The sequence below is a fragment of the Ranitomeya variabilis genome, chromosome 5 (assembly GCF_051348905.1).
Source record: "Ranitomeya variabilis isolate aRanVar5 chromosome 5, aRanVar5.hap1, whole genome shotgun sequence".
In the NCBI taxonomy this organism is placed as follows: Eukaryota; Metazoa; Chordata; class Amphibia; order Anura; family Dendrobatidae; genus Ranitomeya; species Ranitomeya variabilis.
Genome location: NC_135236.1, coordinates 245,036,332 through 245,050,422, shown reverse-complemented (window position 1 = coordinate 245,050,422; position 14,091 = coordinate 245,036,332). Strand labels below are relative to the sequence as shown.

At 43.6% G+C, this 14,091-nt stretch overlaps 1 protein-coding gene across 2 annotated transcripts in view; it reads right to left on the bottom strand.

Annotated features, from left to right (window-relative positions):
• Positions 1-275: 275 nt before the first annotated feature.
• Positions 276-14,091, bottom strand: part of LOC143775614 (cathepsin L-like proteinase) — a 28,752-nt gene continuing 14,936 nt past the window's right edge. For both annotated transcript variants that reach the window (XM_077263957.1, XM_077263958.1), the window contains exons 6-8: positions 9,798-9,957; positions 2,534-2,651; positions 276-550 (exon numbers count right to left, since the gene is read on the bottom strand). In XM_077263957.1, coding sequence (XP_077120072.1) covers positions 448-550; positions 2,534-2,651; positions 9,798-9,957 — 381 coding nt within the window. In that variant the 3' untranslated portion in view covers positions 276-447. The remainder of the gene's footprint in view (positions 551-2,533; positions 2,652-9,797; positions 9,958-14,091) is intronic.

The following is a 14,091-nucleotide window of genomic DNA, read 5'->3' as shown; positions in this document are numbered from 1 at the left end:
CTCTTCCGACAAGCCTACAACCTGCAGTAACCACCGATCGACCAAACCGCTGCATGATCAGCTCTATCCTCCCCTACTGTATTCTCACCCATCCCTTGTAGATTGGCCTTCGCGGGCAGGGTCCTCTCTCCTCCTGTACCAGTTATGACTTGTATTGTTTAAGATTATTGTACTTGTTTTTATTATGTATACCCCTCCTCACATGTAAAGCGCCATGGAATAAATGGCGCTATAACAATAAATAATAATAATAATGTCAAATTTGAAAAGTCAGGTTTGCTTGTTTTTTTTTCTTTTTTATTAGTAGCTTGTTATGGCAAATATACACATGAGAGTATTAACAAATTGAAGATATCTGTTGCCACACAATAGGAAATTACAAAGATTTTAAGAAATTAGCATGATTACAATATTTTAAAAAAATATAATAGAAACTTGACTATTTCTTCAGTCTGCCAGGTCCACGGAAACAGCCATTGATGCAATGCCACACTGGTTTATATTACGCTTCATTTTAATGTATCCTTTTTCTCCAAAACCTTCACCCCAGCTGTAAGGAAGTATAAAACAATGAGAGGAAGAAACTGGAAACACATAATGTATACACAGCCTGTTAAAGACACAATTAAGATGAATTATGCTGGAAATGTTGCTTCAGTTCTAGAACAGAGTACAGCTCACCAGTTTGCCAATTCCAGTACAATGATCAAAGTCTTCCTACCGTTAGTGGTGATTAACTAGGTAATGTGTTACATATATTATATACAGTACAATGATTATCACACCTGACTAGGGCACCCGGACACTTGCGCCTGGAACTTTTCTATTCTGTAATCACTATACACACCCTTGTGGTGGATTTCATCAAACATTCTGGTGCCAGAAGGTATTTTTTTGGGTGACTGCTGCTTTTCTCTTTCTACTGAGCTTCACATTGTCTCTTTCCTGGGGGTCCAAAAAGCTGAGCTTCACCACACAACCCCCTCCTGTGTTGGCCTTTGATCATAGATGGAAAATGCAACACAGAGCAGTCCATCCATGTTCAATTGAGAGTGCAGAGTTGTTTCTTTTTTCTTGATTGATATGCCAGTATCTCTTTCTTTGTCCATCTTTAACCCCCCCTCCCCCCAAAAAATGCACCTTTTTCTTCTGATTCAAGCCCTGCAGGAGGGCAATTGGATTTCTCATACTTTTAATTTAATTTAGCCCACTTCATCCACTCCTGGAGGGTAATATATCAGAATTTACTCGGCTGAGTCATTTATTTTTTTCATTAATCATCATTTACATCTCTCCTGTTGGGGGTATATCTTTCTATGTCCATCTTTAACCCCTCAAAACCTCAGCTTTTTCTTCTGATTCAACCCTGCAGGAGAGCAGTTAGATTTCTCATACATTGAAATTAATTTAGCCAAATTTAGCAGCTCCTGGAGGGTAATATACTTGAATTTTTGGGGCAGAGTTATTCATTTTTCTCATTAATCATTATTTACAATGCCTTGTCTGTTCTAGCACAGTCAAAAAGTAGGATCATGGAGATCATCATTCTTGGGTCAAGATGTGCCACCATTTCACATTTCATTGAACTGGTATGTTCATTAAAGCATGAAAATGCAGTGCTGTGACAGGAGGTAGTAAAACTACAACCAGGCTCCAGTTTTCCATACATATACTGTAATCCAATCCAATCTCTAGAAGATACTCATTATTAGATTATGTAGAGGAGTACCTTGGCCTTTGGTTTAAATTATACTGATACAGAAATTGTTGAAAATAAACAAATTCACTTTTAAAATAAAAAACACACCTTTATTATTATATGCAAGCAAAATATAAGAACATTACGAAAATACAAAATAAAACTTAGGCCTCCAAACCTGCCCCCTAGGAGAGATGTAGTGTAGAGATGTAGATGTCTGGCCAAGACAAAATTGTGGAAACATATAAGGTCTCCAACATAATGATTTACCCAACGTATGGTCTATTCATATTCATTAAATACGGGACCAAGATATTAGGACCGTTTGCTGCTTTTTTTCTCTAGCTGCGTTTATGTAGATGTCTGGACCACGACGCCTGAGGACACAGCACCACTGGTGGGGATTGTAACATCAGAACTGTGATTAAAATCTGTGAAGACTGCACACTGCTGTGTCCTCCAATTTATTTGCTGCGTCATTTTCCCTGCACTACAACCACCCTCCTCACCATATTTTGCATCTACAACTGCCTGGGGTTCAGCTCTACCTGTGGAGAGCTGTGTCAACTCTACTGCATCACCATCATCCCCAGCAGTCTCCTCAAGCAACGTCGGCTCCTATTTGCCGAATACCACAGAAGGCATCACAAGCTAATGTTTAGAAACTTTATTTCCCCTTTTTCATTATCACTTGCCCTTTTATTGGACGCCCAGGGCCACGGACCGGGTCACTGCTGCTGTGACACATCACCTTTAAGAACCGGCCCGGTACCGAGTATTCCCAAGGCCCTGGCGGGCGCTCCATTTGCCCATTGTAAATAGCACCAGACTTACCTGTTCTTTACTATCCAGTAATCTACATCCTTGCCTTCGTCAGAATCATGTTCTGTACCATATCCCACAACAATGACAGCATGATTTGTCTCTTCAGTACATTCACCATCAAAAATCCCTAAATTAATAGTGATATGTAAAATATTATAATACTATAAAGTATATAGCTATTTTCATTGCCACTGATTCCATTTCTCAGTAAAAAGTACAAGGGATTATCAGGCAAGTCCAGGGCTCAGCCACAAATAAGCTTATGGCTTCATTCAGACGTCAGTATTTTGTATCAGTGTTTGTATGCCAAACCAGGAGTGAAACTTACAGCGCAAAATTATATTTGATTATTTATACCTGTTCTGTGTTTTGGAGACTCAACTGGTTTTGGAATACAAATACTGAAGACATACTGATCAAAAATACTGATGTGTGAACAAAGGCTATGGTCGAACAGTGAAAAGCAAAGCTTATTCCAGAAACATATATCAGTCCTTAACCCCTTAAGGCCCCGTCTCACATAGCGAGATCGCTAGCGAGATCGCTGCTGAGTCACAAGTTTTGTGACGCAACAGCGACCTCAGTTGCGATCTCGCTATGTGTGACACGTACCAGCGATCAGGCCCCTGCTGTGAGATCGCTGGTCGTGTCGGAATGGCCTGGACCTTTTTTTGGTCGTTGAGGTCCCGCTGACATCGCTGAATTGGTGTGTGTGACACCGATCCAGCGATGTCTTCACTGGTAACCAGGGTAAACATCGGGTTACTAAGCGCAGGGCCGTGCTTAGTAACCCGCTGTTTACCCTGGTTACCAGCGTAAATGTAAAAAAAAAAAAACACTACATACTCATCATCTGATGTCCGTCAGGTCCCTTGCCGTCTGCTTCCTGCTCTGACTGAGATCCGGCCATACAGTGAGAGCACAGCACAGCAGTGACGTCACCGCTGCTCTCTGCTCTCACTGTACAGCGGCACTGTCAGAGCAGGAAGCAGACGGCAAGGGACCTGACGGACATCAGATGGTGAGTATGTACTGTTTGTTTTTTTTGGTAACCAGGGTAAACATCGGGTTACTAAGCGTGGCCCTGCGCTTAGTAACCCGATGTTTACCCTGGTTACCCGGGTGCTGCAGGGGGACTTCGGCATCGTTGAAGACAGTTTCAACGATGCCGAAGTCGTTCCCCTGATCGTTGGTAGCTGGAGAGAGCTGTCTGTGTGACAGCTCCTCAGCGACCACACAACGACTTACCAACGATCACGGCCAGGTCGTATCGCTGGTCGTGATCGTTGGTAAATCGCTATGTGAGACGGGGCCTTTAGTGACAGAGCCAATTTGGTACTTAATGACCGAGCCAATTTTTACAATTCTGACCACTGTCACTTTAATAGGTTATAACTCTGGAACGCTTTATCGGATCCCGCTGATTCTGAGAATGTTTTTTCGTAACATATTGTACTTCAAGTTAGTGGTAACATTTCTTCGATATTGCTTGTGATTATTTATGAAAAAAACAGAAATATGGCGAAAATTTTTAAAATTTTTCAATTTTCAAACTTTGTATTTTTATCCCCTTAAATCAGAGAGATATGTCACAAAAAAAAGTTAATAAATAACATTTCCCACATGTCTACTTTACATCAGCACAATTTTGGAAACAAATTTTTTTTTTGTTAGGGAGTTATAAGGGTTAAAAGTTGACCAGCAATTTCTCATTTTTACAACACCATGTTTTTTTTAGGGACCACATCACCTTTGAAGTCATTTTGAGGGGTCTATATGATAGAAAATAACCAAGTGTGACACCATTCTAAAAACTGCACCCCTAAAGCTGCTCAAAACCACATTCAAGAAGTTTATTAACCCTTTACGTACTTCACAGGAACTGAAACAATGTGGAAGAAAAAAATGAACATTTAACTTTTTTTTGCAAACATTTTACTTCAGAACCATTTTTTTTAATTTTCACAAGTGTAAAAACAGAAATTTAACCACAAATTTTGTTGTGCAATTTCTCCTGAGTACGCCGATACCCCATATGTGGAGTTAAACCACTGTTTGGGCGCACTGCAGAGCTTGGAAATGAAGGAGCACCGTTTGACTGTTTCAATGCAGAATTGGCTGGAATTGAGATCGGACGCCATGTCGCATTTGGAGAGCCCCTGATGTGCCTAAACAGTGGAAACCCCCCACAAGTGATACCATTTTGGAAACTAGACCCCTTAAGGAACTTATCTAGATATGTGGTGAGCACTTTGAACCCCCAAGTGCTTCACAGAAGTTTATAACGTAGAGCCGTGAAAATAAAAAATCACATTTTTTCTACAAAAATGATCTTTTTGCCCCAAAATTTTTATTTTCACAAGGGTAACAGGAGAAATTAGACCACAAAAGTTGTTGTGCAATTTCTCCTGAGTACGTTGATACCCCATATGTGGGGGTTAACCACTGTTTGGGTGCACCGCAGAGCTTGGAAGAGAAGGAGTGTCATTTTACTTTTTTAATGTAGAATTGGCTGGAATTGAGATCGGACGCCATTTCACGTTTGGACAGCCCCTGATGTGCCTAAACAGTGGAAACCCCCCACAAATGACACCATTTTGGAAACTAGACCCCTTAAGGAACTTATCTAGATGTACGGTGAGCACTTTAAACCCCCAGGTGCTTTACAGAAGTTTATAATGCAGAGCCGTGAAAATGAAAAAAATCGCAATTTTCTACAAAAATGATCTTTTTGCCTCCAAATTTTTATTTTACCAAGGGTAACAGGAGAAAATGGACACCAGAAGTTGTTGTACAATTTGTCCTGAGTACGCCGACACCCCATATGTGGGGGTAAACCACTGTTTTGGCGCATGGCTGAGCTCAGAAGCAAAGGAGCGCCACTTGACTTTTCAATGCAAAATTGACTGGAATTGAGATCGGACGCCATGTCGTGTTTGGAGAGCCCCTGATGTGCCTAAACAGTAGAAACCCCCCAAAAGTGACCCCATTTTGGAAACTAGACCCCCATGGAACTTATTTTTTTCCCACAAAAAAGATTCTTTAGCCCCAAAAGTTGTTGTCCAATTTGTCCTGAGTATGCTGGTACCCAATATGTGGGGGTAAACCACTGTTTGGGCGCACGGCAGAGCTCGGAAGGGAAGGAGCGCCATTTTGGAATGCAGGCTTTGATTGAATGGTCTGCAGGCATTATGTTGCGTTTGCAGAGCCACTGATGTACCTAAACAGTAGAAACCCCCCACAAGTGACCCCATTTTGGAAACTGGACCCCCCAAGGAACTTATCTAGATATGTGGTGAGAACTTTGAATGCCCCAGTGCTTCACAGAAGTTTATAATGCAGAGTAGTAAAAATAGAAAATATTTTTTTTTCCACAAAAAAGATATTTTAGCCCCCAAGTTTTTATTTTCTCAAGGGTAACAAGAGAAATTGGATGCCAATATTTGTTCTCCAATTTGTCCTGAGTATGCTGGTACCCCATATGTGGGGGTAAACCACTGTTTGGGCACACGGCAGAGCTTGGAAGAGAAGGAGCGCCATTTTGGAATTCAGACTTTGATAGAATTGTCTGTGGGTGTTATGTTGCGTTTGCAGAGCCCCTGATGTACCTAAACAGTAGAAACCCCCCACAAGTGACCAAATTTTGGAAACTAGACCCCCTAAGGAACTTATCTAGATATGTGGTGAGAACTTTGAATGCTCAAGTGCTTCACAGAAGTTTATAATGCAGAGTAGTGAAAATAAAAAAAAAAAAATTTTTCCCACAAAAAAGATTTTTAGCCCCCAAGTTTTTATTTTCACAAGGGTAACAGGAGAAATTGGACCCCAAAAGTTGTTGTCCAATTTATCCCGAGTACGCTGATGCCCCATATGTGGGGGTAAACCACTGTTTGGGCGCACGGCAGAGCTCAGAAGGGAGGGAGCACCATTTGACTTTTTTAGCGCAAAATTGGCTGTCGTGTTTGGAGACCCCCTGATGTACCTAAACAGTGGAAACCCCCAATTCTAACTCCAACCCTAACTCCAACATACCCCTAACCCTAATCTCAACCCGATCCATAATCCTAATCACAACCCTAACGATAATCACAACCCTAACCCCAAAACAGCCCTAATTTCAACCCTAACCATAACCCTAATCAAAACCCTAAATCCAACACACCCCTAACCCTAATCTCAACCCTAGCCTCAAACCTAACCCTAATCCCAATACACCCCTAACCCTAATCCCAACCCTAACCTTAACCCTAATCCCAACCCTAATCCCAAACGTAACCCTAATACCAACCCTAATCCAAACCCTAACCCTAATCCCAACTCTAACCCTAACTTTAGCCCCAACCCTAACCCTAACTTTAGCCCCAACCATAACCATAACTTTAGCCCCAACCCTAGCCCTAACCCTAACTTTAGCCCTAACCCTAAATTTAGCCCCAACCCTAACCCTAAATTTAACCCTAGCCCTAACTTTAACCCCAACCCTAACCCTAAGGCTACTTTCACACTTGCGTCGTGTGGCATCTGTCGCAATCCGTCATTTTGGACAAAAAACGGATCCTGCAAATGTGCCCACAGGATGCCGCCCGTAGACTTGTATTACCGACGGATGGCCACACGTCGCATCCATCGTGCACTGGATCCGTTGTGTTTTGGCGGACCGTCGTCACAAAAAAGTTCAATGTAACCTTTTTTTTGTACGTCGCGTCCGCCATTTCCGCGCTTGCGTGGCCGTAACTCTGCCCCCTCCTCCCCAGGACATAGACTGGGCAGCGGATGCGTTGAAAAACTGCATCCGCTGCCCACATTGTGCACAATTTTCACAACGTGCGTCGGTACGTCGGGCCAACGCATTGCGACCGCCCCGTACCGACGCAAGTGTGAAAGAAGCTACTTTCACACTAGTGTCGTACTCAGCCCATCGCAGTGTGTCGGGCCGTCGTACCGATGCTAGCGTTGTAAGCGCCGCACATCAGGTGCAGCGGTTGCTGTTTTTTCAACGCATCCGCTGCCCCATTGTGAGGTGCGGGGAGGCGGGGGCGGAGTTCCGGACGCGCATGCGCAGTCGGAATTGGCGGACACGTACAAAAAAAGTTACATGTAGCTTTTTTTGTGCCGACGGTCCGCCAAAGCACGATGCATCCGTCGCACGATGGATGCGACGTGTGGCAATCCGTCGCAATGCGTCGCTAATGCAAGTCAATGGAGAAAAAAACGCATCCTCCAAGCACTTTTGCAGGATGCGTTTTTTCTCCAACGACGCATTGTGACGGAAGCCTAAGAACGCTAGTGTGAAAGTAGCCTAACCCTAACCCTAACCCTAGCCCTAAAATTAGCCCCAACCCTAGCCCTAACCCTAGCCCTAACCCTAGCCCTAACCCTAGCCCTAACCCTAACCCTAGCCCTAACCCTAACCCTAACCCTAACCTTAACCCTAGCCCTAACCCTAACCCTAATTTTAGCCCCAACTCGTCTCTCCTGCCGGCTGGCAGATGGCAGCAGATGGCAGGCGCACTGCGCATGCGCCGGCCATTTTCTTTCCCTAGGAAAAAGCCGGCCGGCAGGAGGAGACGCAAGAGGACCCAGGGACACCGGGTGAGTATGATAGGGTCCCCGAATCACCCTATTTCTCTGTCCTCTGATGTGCGATCACATCAGAGGACAGAGAATTACAGATCGCTTTTTTTTTTTTTGCGGTCGCCGGTAAACAGTTAATTACCGGTGATCGCAAAACAGGGGTTGGTAAAAACCAACCCCGATCATGTTCTTTGGGGTCTCGGCTACCCCCGGCAGCCGAGACCCCAAAGATCTTCCGGGTGCCGGGCGGCGGGCGCACTGCACATGCGCCTGCCATTTTTTCCCCGGAAAAAAGATGGCGGCGCCCATCGGGAGCCACGAGGAGCACCGAGGGAGATAGGTGAGTATTGGGGGACTATCGGGGGCGATCGGGGACCCTATTTCTCTGCCCTCCGATGTGCGATCACATCGGAGGACAGAGAAATTAAATGGCAAATCGCGTTTTTTTTTTTTGTTGCGACCGCCGGTAAACGGTTAATTACCGGCGATCGCAACTCGGGGGTCGGTAAAAACCCCCCGAATCATGTTCTCTGGGGTCTCGGCTACCCTCGGCAACCGAGACCCCAGAGAAAATCCGACTCTGGGGGGCACTATTCACTTTTTCCACAGCGCCATTAATTAACGGCGCTGTGGTTTAAGTACCCTTAGCGGCCGCCGTTAAAAGGCGTATCGGCGGTCGTTAAGGGGTTAAATTAACTTGACTGGTATGTCCAATGATGACAACAGGACCATTCCTTGCCCTGAGAATAGTGAGGAGGAAAGCCCTCTTACTATTGACAAGGTCAGTCATAGTGATGAACAGAATGTTTTAGGCCATGTTCACATGTTCAGTATTTGGTCAGTGTTTTACATCAGTATGTGTGAGCCAAAACCAGGAGTGGGTGATAAACCCAGAAGTGGTGACGAGTTTGTATTGCACTTTTCCTCTGATTCTTCCTCGCTTGGTTTTAGCTTACACATACTGATACAAATAGGTCAAGTTTACGTGACCATATTGTCAGAGTGCTGCCGTGAAATAACAAACAGCACACGTACATATGTTGTTCAATGGGGCATTTGTTTTGTTTTTTTTCACAGACCAAATCTGCAGGTAAAAAAAAAAATTGCAGCACTACTTTTTATCATGCGCCAGATGAGATTCAACCACTCAGGTCTACAGGTGCGCAGAAAAAAAAATGAATTTCATATTTGGCCTGGAATTTTCTGGAAGAAACTTGGTTGATTTTTTATTCGGTCGTGAGAACTCACATAACCTCACTAAGAGAACATCATGCTATGGACAGGTCCGTACACAGCACTTTTGGTGAAGTGAAGGTGGAAAATGACTGTAAAAACTGTGCTCTGCTGGGAACTGATGATCTGTGATGGCCTCGGTACTGACCACCACTGTACAAGGTTCATAACATGTCATAGCTGCAGTGCATTATGGGCAGGCCTGCTCATCCACACAGAGAAGACATTAGCCTGCTCTCTGATACTTCAGCAGTGAGGGAAATGACGACAGGCAAGTTATTTTTTTTTTTGCGTAGCGCAAATTAAACTCAAAGTGTTCAAATTTGCTTGAAAATGCAAATTTCAGGAAATTTGATTCTAACCTGAGCCTCTGCACATCGATCCGCTCATCTCTACTGTTTTTATTAGGACATTATATACCTGTGCAATTAAGGGGTGTATTAGTATCTGATGTTTAACCACCTACCTGTAGTGTAGCCCATAAGGTCTTCACTTGCATCAATTAAAACAGTAATAGGTCCATTTGATGCTACAGATGAAGCCATATTATTTTCATTAGGCAGAATATAGTATTTGGTTACATTAAACATTATCGCCTCCTTAGGTTTGTACAAGCAGGTGAATTTCTGGAAGAAAATGTGGAAGATAATTGTTATATTTGGGATTAAATGTATAAACTATTGAAGTTATGTTTTTCTACAAGTTCCTAGTCATCAGGATGGATCTTAAATGGTATGGCAATTACAAGATTATATGTGGGGGTTAAAAGGACAAACACTATTTAAAAGATGATTCCCATCTTCGTAGATGGATATTGTCGGATAGTGCTCGTAAATATAATCACTTCTGAAATTTACTGCTTATTAAAATTTGCAGCTGTTCTTGAGATATTAAAGCTTTTCTTTTGTTCAGTTTGTAGACGGCCCATCTATCTAGCTTGTGAGCACTGTGTGGAAGCTGGCTAGGATTAGGGGGTAACAACGCGCTGTAGTGATCTAGGCTAGCTTCAAAGCAGTGCTTACAAGCTCAATAGAAAAACAGCCGTAAGTACTTAGCATTTTCTGCTGTTTAGCAATAGTGGTTAGTCTCTAAGGGAATAAGAGGTAAATAAGCCAAAAGTGTTAATATCTAAAGAACCGCTGAAAATGTTAAAAGGAATCTGTGAGGAGAATTTTGCAACGTAATCTGACAGCAGCAAGAGAAGGGAAAGAAACCCTGATTCCAGCAATGTGTCACTTAGCTCACTGGGTGCGGCAGTTGTGATAGAATGACAATTTTCTGTACTGCAGAGCTAGCAAAGCTGAGAATGCGAAGCTTTGTATAGCCTTGCCCACACCAATGATTTTACTGTGTTATGTGTAAAGCTGCTAATCAGTGGTGGGGGCAGGGATGGACCAGTAGGTATGCAACACCTAGCCCTCTAGTGATAATCTCCTGTGGATAAAACTTTAGTTTTATTGCAAAAGAAAGACACAGCCTAGTAAGTGACTCATCCCTGGAATCAGGATTTCTGACCCTACAATATGCTGCTCTCAGATTACATAGCAAACAAACAGCTGACAGGTTCCCTTTAATAAGCAGAAAATTGCAAAATTGCTTGTATTTACTAGTGCCCGCTGAGAAAATCCACCTATGAAGAATTGAAAAACTCTTAAGTCTCAGGCACACTATCGTACAATAAGGCTGAGTGCTATGTGATAAAACATCGCATAGCACTCTGCCTAGTGCTACTCTATGGGGCAGCTCCCATCTGCGGTTATTTTCTCATGCCGAATCGACATGCGAGAGCAATCGCAGCATGCTGTGATTGGCACCGAGACTCAGCTGAGTCTCGGCTCACTCGCACCCATATGAGTCTATGGGTGCAAGTGACACAACGCACATCACTTGGACATCATCCGAGTGTGGTGCAATATACGTTGATGCTGGCAGCAGAGATGATGGAGAAATTAGTTTCTCCGCCTCCTCCACAGTTGTGCTATGGTCCTCTGTGTGAGAGGCTCGGAGCACAGACACATGACACTCGGCTGACACTCACAGCAGAGCTGGAGCCGAGGGTCATTAGCATATCACAACCAATGCTCTTGCATCAGATCTCATATGCAAGTGTGACTTCGGCCTTAATCTCCAACTTCAGACCAGTGTGGTCATTATCCAAGATAATAGGACTCTTGAATCTCAATGTCTTATGTCACCTACATTCAATAGTAAACTGCTGCAAATGCATACGGTAACAACCTTCAAAGGCGAGATAGAAGATCCTGCTGCAGCAGAGATGGGACAGATTTGGGCACTTTATGACATTATTTGGGAATTGTATATTGGTATTTTTGGGTGCTGTGTGGTACTTAGTAGTTTGGTAGTGTATAATTTTTGACTATATTGTAATTGTCTATATGTTTCCATTTTCCTGTCAAATTAGGGAAGAGTCATCTATAAAATTATTTTCCCCAGACATTAATCAGCCATAAATGTAGTCATTGTAGAAAGCCAGGTACGGCAGGGTGAAATCCTCCTCCTGGAGTCCTGATTATGTGCACCTGGCTAGCTATGTCTAGAGCCAGGCCCTGCGCTCATTGTTAGTCAGTCAGCTGGGGTAAGCTGAGAAGTCTGTGTGTTGGAGCTGGTGAGTGACCAGCAAATGTGAGCTCTCTGGGGGGATGGTGATCACTTTTCTGTGGTAGTGGAGCAGAAGGGAATCTAGTGTTGATTTACAAACTGCCTGAGACAAATAATGCCTGTGCTGTGGTGTGAGTACAACCGTGTTACTTGTTATGACCCCAATGGCAGAGGGTCTCAGAAATAATTACTAAGTCTGCAAACACAAAAAACCAGCTCATAGGGCAGTGGTAACTGAGCTGACCATATATCTAATCCTAGCACCACAAATAGCAGCAGCCGGGGAACGTGCCTACGTTGGTTCTAGACGTCTCGCGCCAGCCGGAGAACTAACTAACCCTAGAAGGGAAAAGAAAGACCTTTCTTGCCTCCAGAGAAAAGACCCCAAAAGTTGGATACAAGCCCCGAACAAATAATAACGGTGAGGTAAGAGGAAAAGACAAACGTAAGAATGAGCTAGGTATTTAGCAAAGAGAGGCCCACTAGCTAATAGCAGAATATAGTAAGATGACTTATATGGTCAGCAAAAACCTTATCAAAATATCCATGCTGGATATTCAAGAACCCCCGAACCATCTAACGGCCCGGGGGGAGAACACCAGCCCCCTAGAGCTTCCAGCAAAGTCAGGAATCACATTTAGTACAAGCTGGACAAAAATAAGAGCAAAGCAAAAAAACCAAAAAACAAAGAAGCAGGACTTAGCTTAATTTTGCACGAACCAGGACAGCAGACAGGAGCAAACAGAAAGGATCTGATTACAACGATGCCAGGCACTGGACTAAGGATCCAAGAAGTTTATATAGCAACACCCCTGGACTAACGACCCAGGTGGGTGCCAAACTGAGGAAAGACAATCCCAGAGTCATATCACTAGTAACCACAAGAGGGAGCCAAAAAGTCTAATTCACAACAGTTACTATACTGTGTCTGCCCTGACAAAAGGACTGTGGGGTTTATTACACATTTTGGGCTGAAGAAAACCTGTTAGGTTCTGAATTTCTTATGCCGGAGAACGAATTTTCATTTGTAGTGCGGAGAAACGCAATAAACCTTACCCTGTTTTGCAGCAAGACCTGTGCCTATGCTAAGTGAGCGCCTACTGCTGAGCGTAAATCCCTACATCATATATGAAAATTCAGCAGAACTAACACAGGCTACTAATCATATGATGCCTTTTGTTTTATGAGCAACACAAAACTACAAATGACAATTGTAATCCCTGTATTTTCAGCAAATAACCCCTTTGTGGACTGTACTAATCCTCATGTATTATTTAACTGCTGCCAATCAATGGGGAAAGTCACTTATTCTTGAAATAGTGCATGCTGGATATCTCATTTATACACACCGTACATGCATATTACACTATGTATGTGCATATTACACTATGTATATTTGAATATAACTTTTTAGTTCCTAGATTGCTGCAACAACTTAGTAGCAGAGGATTAAACATTCCTTAAAGGGAACCTGTCACCAGTTTTTGAGCCTATGAACAAATGGCATCACCTTTAACTGTTCCTATGCTGCATCCCACAAATGTGTCTATTCGCTCCCAACTCCCCCTGCATACCCCCAAAATTACCATTTAATTTACTCCCACGCTGTATGTAAATAAGGGTTGTCCATGCTGATTGGCGTCCTCTTGCTGCGTCTGTCCCTCCTTTCTGCTCTTAATCAAGTCCTCCTGCTTTGATTGATGTGGATGCATACATCCACATTTCGAATGAAGATATTGCGGCTGCACAGGACCGCGTAGGTGCTCTCTGCTCTGCCATACTGAGAGCAGAGCATAAAACAGCACTGCGCAAGCGCCTGACCTTGACTGGTGTGAATGACACCACCTATGTCGATACGCAAATGCGCAGTGCTGTTTTATGCTCTGCTCACGATATGGCAGAGCAGAGAGCACCTACGCGGTCCTGTGCAGCTATTGTGTAGGCAAGAAATAGGTACAGACACTGCCCATTTGATTCCCATCAGACCGGACCACCCTTATTTTCAAACAGCACGGGAGCATATCAAATGGCATGTTTTGGTGTATACAGGGGGAGTTGGGAGCTGATAGACGTGTTTCTGGAATAGACAAGGAAGCTGATAGACACATTTGCAGCACAGGAGCAGTTAAAGGTGTTGCCAT